General features: G+C 61.3%; 1 protein-coding gene across 2 annotated transcripts in view; it reads right to left on the bottom strand.

Moving 5' to 3' along the window:
* Positions 1–1,192: 1,192 nt before the first annotated feature.
* Positions 1,193–16,040, bottom strand: part of SYNE3 (spectrin repeat containing nuclear envelope family member 3) — a 69,167-nt gene continuing 54,319 nt past the window's right edge. The window contains exons 12-18 of one of the 2 annotated variants that reach the window (XM_059685877.1): positions 15,187–15,348; positions 14,878–15,050; positions 14,181–14,310; positions 12,599–12,760; positions 10,442–10,591; positions 9,143–9,181; positions 1,193–3,514 (exon numbers count right to left, since the gene is read on the bottom strand). In XM_059685877.1, the coding sequence (XP_059541860.1) occupies positions 3,314–3,514; positions 9,143–9,181; positions 10,442–10,591; positions 12,599–12,760; positions 14,181–14,310; positions 14,878–15,050; positions 15,187–15,348 (1,017 nt within the window). In that variant the 3' untranslated portion in view covers positions 1,193–3,313. Of the gene's footprint in view, positions 3,515–9,142; positions 9,182–10,441; positions 10,592–12,598; positions 12,879–14,180; positions 14,311–14,877; positions 15,051–15,186; positions 15,349–16,040 lie in introns of those variants that run through there. The other variant, XM_059685878.1, reaches the window with a different exon arrangement.

The following is a 16,040-nucleotide window of genomic DNA, read 5'->3' as shown; positions in this document are numbered from 1 at the left end:
TCAGACAACGAAGGTAATTTGCTTTTGAAGTCAAAACCCACTTACCTAGTGTACACACACACACACACACACGAACATGTGTACACAGTGCACACACACACATGTACACAGTGCACACACACGCACACACATGCCCCCCACACACGTGTGTACACAGTGCACACGTACACACAGTGCACACGCACACATACGTACACACGTGTACACAGTGCACACACACGCACACTCATGCCCCCCCCCACACACGCACGCAAAGACACGCGCGCCTTCCTCTGTCACTTCTCTGCCAATGAACCTTCTAAAACAGGCACAGCCACGGCCTCTGGAGAGAGAGGCCCCCTTCCCTCCAGGGGAGGGAGTCAGAGCTGCCCCCAGCAGTGCTCGCCCAGCCCACTCCGCCCCCACCCCCAGCCCTGGGCTGGGGCCTCCAGGGGAAGGTAAGCACCGGCCTCCACCCACCAGCAGAGGAGACGCCTGCTGTGGCCCAGCCCCGGGCTGCAGAGGCTGCGCCTGGAGCACCTCCGCCAATCAGGACAGACCGACCGGGTCAGACCCCACGTCTGCAGGGCCAGCGGCGCTGTGCCCTCAGCCCCAGCGTCCTCATCTCAGACACGGAGGAAAGGAACACCCGCCCGAGCGTGTGGGGATTGAGGCCAACGAGGCGCGTGAGCCGCAGCACCACACGGAAGGCTGTTTCTGAGGCCGCCACCCCCTCCTCCCCTGCCCTCGCGCGGAGTCCCACACCTCCCCTCGCCTCACAGACCCCCCCGGCCCCCCCCCCCCCAGTCCCACGGGTCTTTCTCACTCAGAGCCCAGCAAAGCGGGCGGGAGCCGGAGACGGCTCAGCAGGTGACCAGCAGCCTGGACCATGGACCATGCTCACCTGTGTTTCTCTCCCCCTCTTTCTCCTCCTCTTCTCTCCCTCTCCCTCTCCTTCTCTCTCTGTCGTCCTCTCTCCTTCCCCCAACCCGCCTCACACACACAGCTGGGCTGAGCAGTGACATTCCCCTCTTCCTCCTCCTCTCCTCTCTCTCCCTCTCCCTCTCCCTCTCCTTCTCTCTCTGTCGTCCTCTCTCCTTCCCCCAACCCGCCTCACACACACAGCTGGGCTGAGCAAGTGACATTCCCCTCTTCCTCCTCCTCTCTCTCCCTCTCCCTCTTTCTCTCCTCTCTCTGTCGTCCTCTCTCCTTCCCCCACCACAGCTGGGCTGAGCAGTGACACTCCGCTCTTCCCGCCCCTCGCACTCTGGGACAGAGGAAACCAAACACGCCACTCACACGGCACATTAAGGCCCTTTGCGGCTCTTGTTCAGGAAGCCGGAACGTCATGAAAGCCCTGACTGTCTGCACGCACTCTGAGCAGAAGAGATTACACTTAAGAGCACTAGTAAGTGGGTTCTTAGATCACATTACAACTGCATTTATATAAGTAATGAAAATATCAGGTCTCTTTTTTAGAAAAAAGTTATGCAAACAAGCAGACTAAGGCATCATCATCAAAGTTTACAAAATATACAGCCCCTCCCGCCCGCCAGCCCGCACGCTCAGCAGCCCTTGCTTCTGGAAGTTACTGACAAGGCGGGCGGGGGTACTGCTCCGGGTGGTCCTGGGCAGGGTGCCCCCTGGGGGCGGGGTAACCTTGCCCCCTTGCTGTGTGCCCGCAGGCAGGTCACTGCCCCTCTCTGGGCCTCAGCCTTCTCCCTGTGAAGGGGGAGGGGCAGTGGAGACACTGCAGGCCCTGCCAGCTCGGACCGTCTAGGGTGGACGCACAGTGCGTCCCCCTGCGCCCGGCGTGGCTGCTGGACTGAGGTCTGGGTGGCGCAGCCCTGACCCTCCAGCAGAGGGTCGCCCGCGGGCGGCTTCTCCCTGCGGCGAAGCGGGCTTTCTGCTGGGCGCCCGGCGCGGTTCCCGGCAGCACCGCCTTCCCGCGCCCGAATGTCCGGTTCCTTTGGTTCTGGGAGCCCGGGTCCGGCGGCAAGAGCTGTGCCCAGGACGGGCCTGGCGAGAAAGGGAGGCGGGTGTGCCGGGCGGAGGCGGGGGGCATGGCGCGGGGCCAGGGTCTGTCACGCCTTCTGGCTCCACAGCCCGAGGAGCCGCCCTGGGCCTGCTGGTAACTGAGCAGACCGGCTCGATGGGTAAAGGCGGGCGCTGGGCATCTCTGAGAAAGGAAAGCTTCGTGTTGATTTAGGGAAAACACGATCCAGTTCTAACGCGCTCAGGAGCCCCGGAGTCCCCGGGGGGGAAGGGGCCTGTTTCCGGCCTCGGGCCCAGCAGAGAGAGGGCTGGCCCTTCCCCGATGGTGCAGGGCCCGCGGCCCAGGCCTGGCGGAGGGCCGGGTGTGGCGCCCTGAGCTGGCTCCCTTGCGGGGGCACGTGGGGGGCACTCTTGGTCCCCAAGACCTGCCTCTGTCCAGAGCCCCTCCAGGGAGGAGGAGGGAGAGCCTTTCTGACAGCTGGGCTGCAAGGCCGACCCCTCACCTCTGTCTCGGGCGCTCACTCCCTAGTGTGAGGGGCTCCCGTCCACTCCAGCGGGGACAGGACCAGCTCAGCCCAAGAGTGACGGGGGGCGGGGGGCATCTTCCCTCACGGGAGGCGGCTGCTCACAGGGCGCACCCCTCGCTCCATAGAGATCTTAGCCCTGAGGTCTCTCTTCCTGAACAGGACACGCAGGCACCATCGAACTGCGACTCTCGCCCTGGTCCGTGCCATCGGCCTGCCCCTTGGTCCTTCCCGGGCTGCTCTTCCGGGCCCCGCCCTCCCTGGAGGTCACTCTTCACCGCCCTTGCTGGGCCTGCCAGTGAGCGCCCCCATTTCTGCTTCGAATCCGAACCCGCTGTCCAGTTTAAAATGAGACAAGCATGTCCTCCGTCATGGTGCCTAACACAGGAGCCACCGGGCGCTGAGCGGGCCCCGTCCGAACGCCAAGCAGAGGCCTCGGTAGCCCTGGACTGGGGGTGGGCTTCTGGGTAGGAGGTCACCCCCAGCGACGTGCTGCGTTTCCAGGGCTGACGGGAGACCCCCAGCCCAGGGCCGCCCTCCCCTCCTCCAAACAGATCCACCCCCGAAACCGTCAGCACAGCCTGTACATGCAGAGCACACAGAGTCCTGTACGTCGGTCCTGGTCCCGCACAGCGCACGTGCAGTATAAATAGACGAGGCAACACCGTAGAGAAAGTCGTTCTGTGCTGGGAGCATCCGCACAGTCTTTGTCCCGGCAGCTCTGCCGTCCACCTGCCCGTGTCCAGTGTCCCCGTGTCCTGAGGAGGAGCGGGGCTGCCGGAGGCCGGAGGAGAAAGTCACCGGTGTGCCCGCGGCTAGGTGGGCGGGGGGCCGCTGTAGCGGAGCATGAGCCTGAAGGAGCGGGCGAAGTTGTTGGCCAGTGTGCAGCTGCGGGCCTCCTCGCCCACGGGGAGCAGGAGCAGAAGGAGCAGCAGCAGCAGCAGGAGCAGCTGCAGGGGCAGCGCCACGCAGCACACCTTCCGGAGGAAGCCGCCGGGTCCTCGCCAAGGCCGGGCCTGCGGACAGAGCGGGTGTGAATGGGCGGGGCGCTAAGAGCAGGTGTGAATGGGCGGGACGCTAAGAGCAGGTGTGGAGGGGTGGGGAGGACGACAGGGGAAGCAGTGGGCCTGGGCCACCTCTCTGACCGCACGGCCTCAGTCTTCCCATCTGTGAAGTGGGCCTAATGCCAGTGTTGCCAGAAACGAAGATCTCTCGTTTTCTCAAACCACTCGAGGCATGAGAGGAAGAACAAGCACATAGAGTTACAGGCTCTGCCAGTTACTATGTGAATCTTTGCCTGGCTGTGAGTCCTAGGCGTGACTCTTGAGAAGGTCACTCAACTGCTCTAAACTTCAAGTCTCTCAACTATAAAAAGGGGTAATAATGATACCTGCCCAGCAGAGCTGTTGTGAGAAATAAATGAGACAGGGCCTGCAACATAGTGGGTGCTTAAAACTACTGTCATTATTATTATGATGCATCACTAATATCATCATCTAAAGCAGTCACCGCCACCATCACCATTAGCTTCATATCATCATCATCACCACCGCCATGCTCATCATCATGTATGTCGCCTTCACTTTATCCTTCTCCTTCACCACCATCTTCATCATCAACACCATCCATCTACAGAAGGACACCCCAAATCCTAGAGGGGCTGGCCGGTTGTGCCTCCACGGGAGTGCAGGGCCAAGAGCTGGCCGCTCAGGGAAGTGGAGGCCCCACGGTCACGAGGCAGCACGTGCAGGGCCGGGCCCAGCTCGCGGAAACCTGGCTGACTAGGATCCGAGGCAGAGGCTGTCACACACTGGCTAGGCGACCCTCGGCGAGTTAGCAACTTCTCTGAGCATCTGTTTCCTTCTCTGAAAAATTGGGATAAAACAGTGATGCCCACCCCCCATTTGCCGGGTTGTGGTGAGGACTCAACGTATATTTGCACACCAATTAAAAGGTAAATGAGCTCTTAGGAGCAGTACTATAATTGTAGAATATATCTGTTGGCTCCTTGTAGAACCAAAAGTTCGCTCTCCAGGACAACAGAAGCTACAACCAAGTGATGATGATGATGATGATGATGATGATGATGATGGTGATGAGAATTATGAGGATGGTAGTAATGATGATGATGATGGTGGTGAGAATTATGAGGATGGTAGTAATGATGATGATGATGATGGTGGTGATGATGGTGATGGTGGTGAGGACGGTAGTGACGATGGTGATGATGATGATGGTGGTGGTGATGATGGTGATGGTGGTGAGAATTATGAGGACGGTAGTGACGATGGTGATGATGATGATGGTGGTGGTGATGATGGTGATGGTGGTGAGGACGGTAGTGACGATGATGGTGATGATGATGGTGGTGGTGGTGATGAATGATGAGGATGGTAGTGATGATGATGATGATGATGATGGTGGTGATGATGGTGATGGTGATGTTGATAGTGGTGAGGATGGTGATGGTGATGATAGTGGTGCTGGTGGTGATGATGGTGGTGGTTGATGGTAAGTATGATGAGGATGGTAGTGATGATGATGATGTTGATGGTGGTGGTGGTGGTGGTGAGGATGATGATGATGGTGGTGGTGATGATGATAGTGGTGAGGATGATGATGATGGTGGTGGTGATGATGATAGTGGTGAGGATGATGATGATGGTGGTGGTGATGATGATAGTGGTGAGGATGATGATGATGGTGGTGGTGATGATGATAGTGGTGATGATAGTGGTGCTGGTGGTGATGATGGTGATGAGGATGATAATGGTGATGATAGTGATGGTAATGATGATAATGGTGAGGATGATGATGATGGAGGTGGTGATGATGATGGTGGTGGTGATGATGATAATGGTGAGGATGATGATGATGGAGGTGGTGATGATGAGGGCTGTGGTAACGGACAGGAAACAAAACTCTTTCCTGTGAACTTGAACCACAGGCTGGAGTTACCGGAGGTTGGCTGTCCACGTTTACACACTCAGCATGGTCCACACAGAAACAAAACGAAACACAAGCCGCAAGCAGAGATTTTAACGTAAAGAAATCTCGGTGGCCAGTGTCCTGGGGTGGAGAGAAGCCAATTCACACCCTCACGGGAAGAACTTGATTGAAATCAGACACCCCAATTTGGGAGATGTGCGAATGCGAAAAATTAGGAGCCTTAAAACTATAAAATGTGGTCAAATATGCCGCCCTCGGGCCCTCCGCATCTGAATCTACATCCCACTGGGCCAGACCGACTACAGCCCAGGGCCACAGTCGCACACGCTCTCCCTGCCCGCAGGCTGGCGCACAGGCCGACCCGTTCACCCAGGCGAGCGAAGCACCGAAGAACCTGGTCCCTCAGCTCACGGTTTGCCTGGGGTAGGACGCCCCCCCGGCCCCACGGGCCCCCCCCCCGGCCCCGGGCCAGGGCAGAACTCAGCTGACTCACGGCCCCGCTGTAACTTGAAAAGCAATTACATTTCATGTGTCTGGACGCTGCAGCCAAACTTCTCGTGGCTGAGCTGGCGAGTGTGTGGGCAGCTGTGAATTTAATAAATCTTAATTATTCTGTTTATACAAACAAGCAGGCTGCAGCTCTGGACGCAGCGGGGGCCTCCGATGGCCTGGCACTCGGAGAGAAAAAAGGTGCGAAAGCAACTGCTCATAAATCGTTCGCTTCGGGGCAGGTTTCCCCTTCCCTTCAGGATACAAATAATACGCGCAACGTTTCTAAGTTGGCAAGGGGACAGCCTCTGAAGACAGCGCCGGGTCCTCCCTGCCAGGCTGCGTGTGCATGTGTGCACGTGCTCACACACCCTTACGCACGCACGTGCGCACACGCCGGCCAGCAACGTGAGCGCCAGAGCCAAACCACAGGGAGGCCCCCCGACAGAAGTGTCACTGACCCCTTTGTTCACAGAAAGTGAAGCAGGGGCGGTGTCTGCAGGAGTCTCCCGGGCCCACATTTACATGGCAATTAAGAACCTACTATGTGTTCGGCTAGTGTGGCTCAGTGGTTAAGCATCAACCCATGAGCCAGGAGGTCAAGGTTCGATTCTCGGTCAGGGTACATGCTGGGGTTGCTGGCTCGATTCCCAGTAGGGGGGCGTGTGGGAGGCAGCCAACCAATGATTCTCTCTCAATCATTCCTCTCTCTGAAATCAATAAAAGCTTTAAAAAAAAAAAAAAAGAACCTACTATGTGCTGGTGGTTACAAGAAATTTGCCCACCATGAGCTCGGTAGACCCTCCTTTTTTTCCACTGGAAAACGGGGTAAGTGCTCTCCAAGGATCACACACCCGACTCCGGTAACAAGAACACAGCTGTGAAGGCAGCAGCTTGAGCTCCCCCTGGCAACTTGCTGGAAGTGCAGGCTCCAGGCTACCCGAGACCTACTGAACCCCAAGCTCTGGGGGAGGGACCCAAACGCTGCATAAACAAGCTGCCATGGAAATGAGCCCCGAAGGCTCCAGCATATGGGCCCCCAGTGCTTACTGCTCCATAGCGGGCTGAGACCTGTCGGCCGGAAGGCCAGCCAGCGCCAGATTCAAACATTCACACAGCCGCTTGTTTTAACGTCGCCCAGGGCAGCAGATTTTGGGGGCCATTTAGAGCCTGCCTGCTTTGCATATCCCACGAAACTGTGCCCCACATCTGCCAGTCATAGATAAAAACAACAACCCTGCAGCTATACAGACCCCTAAGCCGTGCCCGGCCGGCGTGGCTCAGTGGTTGAGTGTCAACCTATGAACCCAGAGGTCAGTTTCGATTCCCAGGCAGGGCACAAGCCCGAGTTGTGGGCTCGATCCCCAGTGTGGGGTGAGCAGGAGGTAGCCGATCCATGATTCTTTCTCATCATGGATGTTTCCATCTCTCTCTCCCTCTCCCTTCCTCTCTGAAATCAGTAAAAATATATTTGTAACAGGACCCCAAGCCGCTGCTGCCTTTCGAAGCTGCCTGACCCAGAGCCTGGCCGCTGTGCTCAGCAGACCAGCTGGACACGTGCACCCCTCCCCACGCCCTCCCCGCCCGGCCAGCACGCACAGCCGGCCAGCGCAGGGCTTTGTTCCGCGCTCACTGGGTCTCAAGTGCCTTCAGCAGCGCTTGGGACAAAGTCAGCGCTCAGCAAACACGTGTGACACGAATAAGTGAATGAAGGAGGAGAGAGCAGATAAACACAGGCTGCGCACCCTGCGCACTAACCTGACCACAGGTGGCGGGGCGCCCGAGCCGCGCTGGAGGCTGGAGTCGGCCGCCAAAGGCCCCTCCTCGGAAATGTTTAGCGAGCACTTACGGGAGCGCGGCCCCAGGGGCCCCAGACATGGCTCCCTGCGGACCCCCGCCTGGGAGCTGGATAGATGAGGACTCCCACCCAGCGAGGGGCTTAGCGTGTGAGCGCTAGAGGCAGCCTAGAGGCCTGGCCCCATGTCCCCCGTGTCCCCCCAGGAGCCACCAGGCTGGACACTGGTCCTTCCCCAAGCCCCTCCCTGCCTCTCTGTTTCATAAGGAGGCTATTTGTTACCCTAAACTGGGGGGGGGGGGGCCTTGCTCTGTAAAGAACTCCTACGGACTGCATTCCGTGACCTTCAAAACCAGGCCAGCGTTAACAGTTCCATTTTACAGATGGGGACAGTGAGCCCCAAGAGGCGAGGCAACTTGTTCCAGGCCACAGTGCTGAGCAGCATGATGCTCCCACCCAGTCCGGGCGACACCCCTTCTTCCAAAGCAGGAAGACCTGAGCACCCTCGGGAGACCAAGGAGATGCCAGTGTGCAAAGCATCCAGACACAGGCTCCGTGACGCGCGGCCTCGAGGACCCAGAGTGCCCGGAGCAGCAGGCCGGAGGCTCGTCCCCTGGGCCAGGCTTGGCAGGAACCCACCTGCTCCCCCGGGAAAGGCGCCTGGGACATGGGGTACAGCCGGCTTCCTAGAAGCGGGCCCGCCAGGCCCAGGCGCTTTCTTGGCGGATGTGAGAGGTGAAGACGGCTTTGGAGGCAGAGGCTCCTGGACAGCCTCCAATCCCGCCCCTCCCTGCAGAGAGGGGAGGTGAGGTGCCCTGGGGTGGCCGGATGTCCCCTAACCACCCGGCCAGCAGTTATCACACTGCCCGCACACAGTGGCTGCCAGGGGTGGCATCTGCAGTAACAGTACTTGTTATCATGATGCTCTCCGCCGTTATTGTTATTGCTTTGACCTGTACGCCCACGGAGTGTCCCTGAGCGCACCTCGGGGGACCTAAGTGGTAACACCTGCCTGGTCCAACATGAAAGGCACCCCCTTCCTCTCCTGTCCCCCACTGAGCCCCGAAACCTGTCTACCCTTCAGGTGGCCCAGTTCGGAAGGGCCCGGGCTGACCCCTGCTGTCCCAGCAGGATTATTAGGAGCATCCTTGTTCCCTCGTCACCTCGTCCTGGGGGGGTGGGGGTAGGGGGGACTCTAGGGTCCCCGCCACCCTGTGCCTGTCACAGCTCAGGCCACTCTGCTCCCCCAGGGCTTCTGAGAGTGAGGGCCTGGGGCCCAGCACGGGCAGCCCAGAGCTGGCCCTGCATCAATGTTCACTCCTCACGGAACCTTCCAGGAAGCCCAGGGGTCCCAGCCCAGCCCCCGGCCCACCCACCCTCCCGCGTGGGGAGCAGATGGCGGGCGCCATACCTTCTGGAATCCAGCGGGCTGCCCTGCAGAACTCTGCGTCTGTTATTTTAGGGAAGGAGAGGAAAAGGGAAAAAAAGTTAAGTGAGTGAAACTTAAATCCCAGCAGAGCCCATAATGGAATATTCATTTTGTCAGGGGAGCGTTTCTTTAAAACTCCTGGTCATCTGGACAGGCTGAGCCAGCAGGTGATTCGATTTAATGAGCTTTTTAACGCACTCCGGGCCCAGGTGGGACTCTGTCTGGGACGCCTGGGCGAGGCCGGCGGCAGGGCCACCGGCTGGGGCTGGGCTGACACCTAGTGGCCGACTCAGCCACTGTGGGGCCAGCAAAGGGGGCGCATCAGAGGTGGGGTCCGGGGTCCGAGGGCAGCCGGGACCCTCAGAAACATCTCAACAGCCCCCTGCTCAGCTCAGCTCAGCTCCAAGCCTCCGTCTCCTCACCGCTGGTGCTCAGGGGATCCTAGCAGTCCTCCCCACAGGGCTGCTGTGAGCCATCGCACGTCCTCATGGCTCTGGTGAAGCTCTCAGTGCTCCTCCAGAGGGGATGCGGGGCGGCACGGGGAAGATGCTCGCTCGCTCGCTCGGAGTCCCAGGGCGGGTGGTGCCGGCTCGGGCCGGGCCCAGGCCTCCCCCGCTGGCGTGTGCTAGTGTGGCTCTGCGCTCACAAGCCCCGGGACTGCGGACGAGTGTGAATTCTCAGGGTCTCAGTGCCCCTCGGGGGACTGGAGACACAATTCCCTGGGCAGAGGCTGCTGGGAGGACTGATAGGATGATGGCGTAAGGCAGTGGTTCTCAACCTGGGCTGCACATTAGAATCACCTGGGCATCTTTTTAAAATCCTGATTTCTGGGCCTCCTCCTCCAGAAATTCTGTTTCTTTGTTTTGGGGTGGGGCCACATTAGTAACAAAGAAACAGAATTTCCGGAGGAGGAGGCCCAGAAATCAGGATTTTAAAAGACTCCCAGGGGATTCTCATGTGCAGCCCAGGCTGAGAACCGCTGGCGTAAAGGTTGCAGCTCACGAGGCAGCACAGCGCTGCTCAGACCTTAACTGTGAGGCCACGGTCACGGCTGCTGTTACTGGAGCCGGCCTCACAGGGTGGCCTCACAGGTGAATGAATGGCACCCCGCCATCCAGCACCCGGGACCTGGGAGTCTCCTCCCTCCCTCCCTCCCACCACGCGGTCCCCTCAGTCTGGTCCCTGGAGGCACAGGGCGGGTGGATGTGGCCCAGGTTTCCCAGGTGAGCGTGGCTCGGCCGCAGTCCACCCCCAGGCTGGGACCTGCCCGCCTGCACCCACCAGCAGCTGCCCGGAGTCCTTGAGCTTGGACTTGTAGAGCATCCAGCGGTAGCGCAGGTCCTCCAGCTCCTCCGAGGCGCCCCTCGCCGGCCCCAGACGGAGGAGGTCCTCGAAGAGATGCTGGCCTTCGGGGACCCGAGCCTCCAGCTCCTGCGGGGAAAGGACCACGTCAAGGGCACCTTCCAACGGCCCAGACGCTCGCCTGGCTGGCAAGGGGCAGCCAATCGCGTTCCACTTGAGCTGACAGAGCCATTGAATGAGAATCCTATTGGGGAAGGTGGGCCAAGGCGGGCCATTGCTGTCAGCCTCGTAGCAGAACGGGCGCCTGCAGGACAGGGTCAGCACTGCTGGCCGCCCGGTCACCTCCAGCCCTCACATTCGCGTCACTGCCATCAAAGCTGCCACTGTGGACCCCCTTCCTTCAGCCTAGGCCTGGCAGAGCGATGTCCAAACAGGGATTTTCCTCCCAAATCTAGCGCTGTGTCCCACAGGGGGGCCCCCTCGGTCCTCGGGGTTCCTGGGAAGCGGTGTGGATGTGGGGCTCCGGGCAGGAATCCCAGGAGCCGGGGTCCGCATCTGGCTCGGGAGCCCGGCTCTGGCCCATCCTACCAGCTGCGCTCTGTGCGTGAGCTGCCTAGCTTCTCGGAGCCCCGGGGATGTGAGCTCTCCACAGACAGGAGGGTTCACCGGGGGAACCCCAGCCCGTCTCTGATCTGGATGGAACTGGGGTGGGGGGGCAGCAGGAAGAGAGAGGAGTGACCGAGCAGGAGGAAGGGGCGGGCAGGAAGGACTGCCTGCCATGGTCAACCAGGCCATTGGACCAAACCTCTCACAGCTAGGAAAGAGGGCCGCATATCCAAAACATCTGAAAGGCATTCCAGGCGCAGGACGGTGCCGGAAAAAATGACAGAAATGGGAGGTTTGATGACAAAAAGTTAACATGAAGGCACTAAAGAGTCAGCAAGGAGCACATGGGGCTACAGCCAGGCCAAGGAGAACCAGGGAGGCCGGTCCAGCGTGCAGGCTGTTTTGCCAACAGGCCGCTGGCCAGGCCGGAGGGACCGCGGTGAAAGCGCAGGCTGCGGGCAGCCCCTCGGGGCCGCGGAGGGAAAGGTCAGAGTCGGGGCCCTGCGGCGGTGGAGGCCCCGCGACCAGTCCCTCTTCCGCGGGGACGCCCGAGGCCCGTAATTCAGGTCCAAAAGGTACGTGCCCAGATCAGACAGGGGGCGTGAGAGGGACAGAAGCAAAATTCCCCAGGAGCCAAGGAAGGCGTGGCGGGAGCGAAAGAGAAAGATTTGTGGTGGGAGACTGCCGGCCGAGCCCGGCCGAACCGCCGGCCCTCAGAGCCAGGAGCGAAATGAGCTGCTGCGCGGAGCCCCCGACTGCAGGAGGCTCTGTATGTAGCCACGTAGCCACGGCTTGGAGACCCCGCAGCGGCGACTGGGGTGTGTTTCCCCAGCCGGGCAGGACGGGGCAGGCTGAGCAGAGGATGAATGCTTCTCCTAAAATGCTTCAGCCAGACAAGCTCAACAACCATTACGCACGCACAGGCAGGGACAGCTCACGACGAGGTACGTGCTTCTTGTTTTGAAGAGCTCCCTAGGGCCCTGGCTGGTTTGGCTCAGGGGAGAGCCGATCGCCTGTGGACGGAAGGGTCCCGGGTTCGATTCCAGTCGAGGGCATGTACCTTGGTTGCAGGCTTGATCCCTGGCCCTGGTCGGAGAGCACATGCAGAGGCCACCAATCGACGTGACTCTCTCACATCAGTGTTTCTCTCCGTCTCTCCCTCTCCTTACCTCTTTCTCGAAAAGTCAGTAGAAAAATGCCCTGGGGGGAGGCTTCACAAAAATAAATAAGTAAGTAATCTCAGCGGGAAAAAAGGAAGAGCTCCCTTGTGGCAAACACTGCCGGCCCGGCTGGTGCGGCCCCGAGATGGAGTGTCAACCTGTGAACCAGGAAATCACGGTTTGATTCCTGGTCAGGGCACGTGTCCAGGTTTCGGCTCCATACCCGGTAGGGGGCGTGCACGAGGCAGCCGATCGATGGTTCTCTCTCATCACTGATGTTTCTCTCTCCCTCCCTCTGGAATCAATGGGAATTTTTTTTTAAACCATCCATGGTGCCGCCCCTCGGAAAGGGGCCTTTCCTGGCACGCACCTGCAGCTTCGTCTCTCTGGCCCTGGCGGCCTCGGCCGTGGCGGTTCTCATGGCGATGACTCTCACCAGCTTGGCGTTCTCCACCTGCAGCCACCGCTCGAAGTCGCCCAGGAGCTGGGGGAAGCCCTCACGGCCGCCTCCTGCTTCCTGGCGCGGGTCTGCCTGCCGGAGTGACAGCGAGGCCAAAGCATCAGCGGGGAACCCAGCCTTCCGGCCTCGTGTCCTGGGATCCCACCGGGCGGAGGGCGGGCACGAGGATGCCCACAGGGATGCGAGAGGCCTGGGGGCAAGGAGTGTCTGCTCAGCGTGGCCGCAGTGTGGAGGGTCCGGGACATTCCTGGGCCCCCGGCCCCCCGTGGCAGCCCCACCACCCGACCAGGACGCTGGTAAGCTGCGTTACCCGCCGGCCCTTTGCCCCTGTGGCTCTGTGGTCGGAGTGGGCTCTCTCCTGCCGTCACTCGGCTGAGCCCTCCCTTGTGCACCCCGGTGGCTTCTCACACGCCTCGATGTGGCCCAAGGCCTCGGGGCGGCTCTGCCTATCTGCGGCTCGTCCCACCTGCCCGTTCTCCACCCGAGCGCTCAAACCCGCCTGGCACCTGGCCCTGCACTTTCTCGGGGTTTTGCACACATGCCTCCTCTGCGAGGAACAACCCGCCCCCGCCCCCCCCCCCCCGTCCCCGCTCCCTGCCTCCATGGTCCCCTCACATTTCCCTCTGGGAGGGCTGCCCTGGCCCAGCCCTGGTCACGGCCTCTCTGCAGGCCCCACAGCCCATGGCCCCTCTGCCATTGCACCCCGCTTTCTGGAAACCCCGATTTCATGGCCTGTGGTTCCCACTGCCTCGTCTCTCACGGGGTGCTCCGAGGGGCTTGCAGACAGCAGGCTCGGGGCCCCCAGACCTCCTGAGTCAGAGCCCGCATGTTAAGCAGCGATCGGGTGCAGGCACAGCAGGCATGGCCCTGCGCTGGGCTCCGGCTCTGCTTGGGGGAAGGGTTTCTGGGTGGTTCCCAGCTGGGCCCCAGCCCCGGCACAGCTCCAAGCGGTAACACCCCATCAGTGCCTCGCGGGCGGAGAACAGGATGGATGGGGTGACGCTGGCTTTGAAGAAAGAGTGAGTTTTCTCTTCACTGCGCTAGCTTCTCGCCAATGCGCTGCCTTTTGTGAAGGCATTTGGGGGACAGGACGGCTGATACAGGGCAGGGAGCTTAGTTCTTTCTACAAAATACAACTCATGGCACCAAAACATGCCCACCCTCTGTGGTTTCAGTTTGCAGCCTGGGCTCGGCGGGAAGCGCTGACCCCTGGCCTCTCCTCCCTGCAGGGGGCGGTGTTTCTGAGGGGCCAGGGCGTGCCTGTCCAGGGGAGCCTGGGGCCTTCCCCAGGGCCTGGGTCTGGGGTCTCTGAGTCCGTCTGTCCAGTGGCCTGAGGGACGCCTGTGACACGCAGGGCCGGCTGACGGAGACGGGACGGGGCCCACTCCGAGCGGAGCCTGTGGCCCGGTTGGGGGCTTTGCCGGAGATCCTCCCCGCCCCCATCACTGGCCTGGGATCTGGCCCCTCCTCCTGGAAGCCCCGCCAGACTCACCTGCCGGTGCCGCCTGGAGAGGGGCCCCGTGGGGGTGAGGACAAAGCCCCTCTTCGGGATGTTGTTGGTGAAAATCGGGGTCTTTCCGGAGTCCACGTCCAGCCTCTGCAGCTGCCGGTTTCTGATGAGGCTGAGGAAACAAACCAGCCGTCAACGCCGGACCCGGGAGGGGACTCGCCTACTGAGACCCCTCACAGTGACGGGGGTGGGGTGCAGGTGCCCGGTGATGGGAGTGCTGAGACCCCCTCATGGTGGTGGGGGTGGGGAGCAGGGGCCCGGTGATGGGGGTGCTGAGACCCCCTCATGGTGGTGGGGGTGGGGTGCAGGTGCCCAGTGATGGGGGTGCTGAGACCCCCTCATGGTGGTGGGGGTGGGGTGCAGGTGCCCAGTGATGGGGGTGCTGAGACCCCCTCACGGTGGTGGGGGTGGGGTGCAGGTGCCCAGTGATGGGGGTGCTGAGACCCCCTCACGGTGGTGGGGGTGGGGTGCAGGTGCCCGGTGATGGGGGTGCGGCCCGAGCCCGGGCGGGTAGGCTGGAGGCTCACTCCCAGCCGGGGCAGCTCCCTGCTCCTCTGGACCTCCAGAATGCCAGCTGGGCCAGCCGGGAGATGCCCGGCCCCTGTCCCACGGCACCACTGGGCTCCGCGCTGTGGGGAGGGTGATGCCAGACCAGGCCGACGGCCAGGGGGCCCCTCACCTCAGCAGGCTGTGCTCCAGCAGCCTCAGGGCCCGCCACGCCCCCGCCAGCTCCGCCAGCTCCTCCTGGACCTCCGCAGCCCCTTCCGGGGAGGACGTTTCCATCACCAGCCGGCCATGCGCTTCCACCAGGGGCAGCTGGGCCTCCTTCTCGGGGAATTCCGCCAGCAGCCCCTGTGCACACACACACACACGCACACACACACGCACACGCACGCGGTGAGTCCTGGCGGCCTCCGCTCCCAGGGCGGGTGCTTTGGCCTCCCGACCTGCCTGGGGGTGCGCCGTCGCCGCAGGGAAAGCCACTCACCTGGACTTCGGCCTCGCGGGCCTGGGCGTCCCAGGGGCCCGTGTCCCCCAGGTAGGACTCCAGCTTCTGCGTGACCACGGCCACCCACTGCTGCAGCTGCAGGAGCTCGTGGCTGAAGGCGCAGTGCTCCCGTGTGCTCCGCTGGCTGCCGTCCACCAGGTCCTGCGGCACAGCCGGGGCCAGGGCGCCTGAGTGCTGGCTGAGGCCGAGACCTGGGCCCCCAGGCCTGCCCGGGCCCCGGGGTGTGCTCCCCTTTAGGGCCCCCGACCCAGCAGGGACCAGGGCGCGGGTCCTCCCTCTACATGGTGCAAGGCATGGGCCTGGAAGACAGCTTCTGGCGAAAAGGGCTTGGAGCCTGCCTCGCTTTCCTGCTCGGAGTCTGGGGCAACCGGATTGCCTGTCCACCCCGTGTGGGTGCATCGGCACAGCCACTTGTGAAAATGGTGGGTCCACAGCTCCTACCCGGAACATGGCAGCCCTGGGACGCGACCCTTTCACCCCTGGGTGCACCCCCAGCAAAGCGAACACTCTTCACCAAGAGGAAGCGTGGGAAGCCGCCCATTGCCTTCACTGGCAGAGAGGTGTGAACTAGGAGCTGGGAGGCTGGTGACCCTTGAGCCCTGGCAAAGGTCAGGGCTATGAACCCACTGTTTAGTCCAGACAATGGTAGCTGAAGCAACTTCCCCACCAGATAGTCATGTAAATCCTCACTGATAAGATAGTCTGCCTGCCTAAGGGCTATAGGTAGACCCCAAACTGAATAAAAAGATGGCGAGGCCTGAGCCCATTACTGGCTGTGGGCATGAAAGCTGAGGTTTGCTGCCCAGCCGGCATGGCTCCGTGGTTGAGCATTG

This window comes from Myotis daubentonii, chromosome 1 (assembly GCF_963259705.1).
Source record: "Myotis daubentonii chromosome 1, mMyoDau2.1, whole genome shotgun sequence".
Taxonomy (NCBI): Eukaryota; Metazoa; Chordata; class Mammalia; order Chiroptera; family Vespertilionidae; genus Myotis; species Myotis daubentonii.
This window is presented reverse-complemented; position numbering and strand designations above follow the sequence as displayed.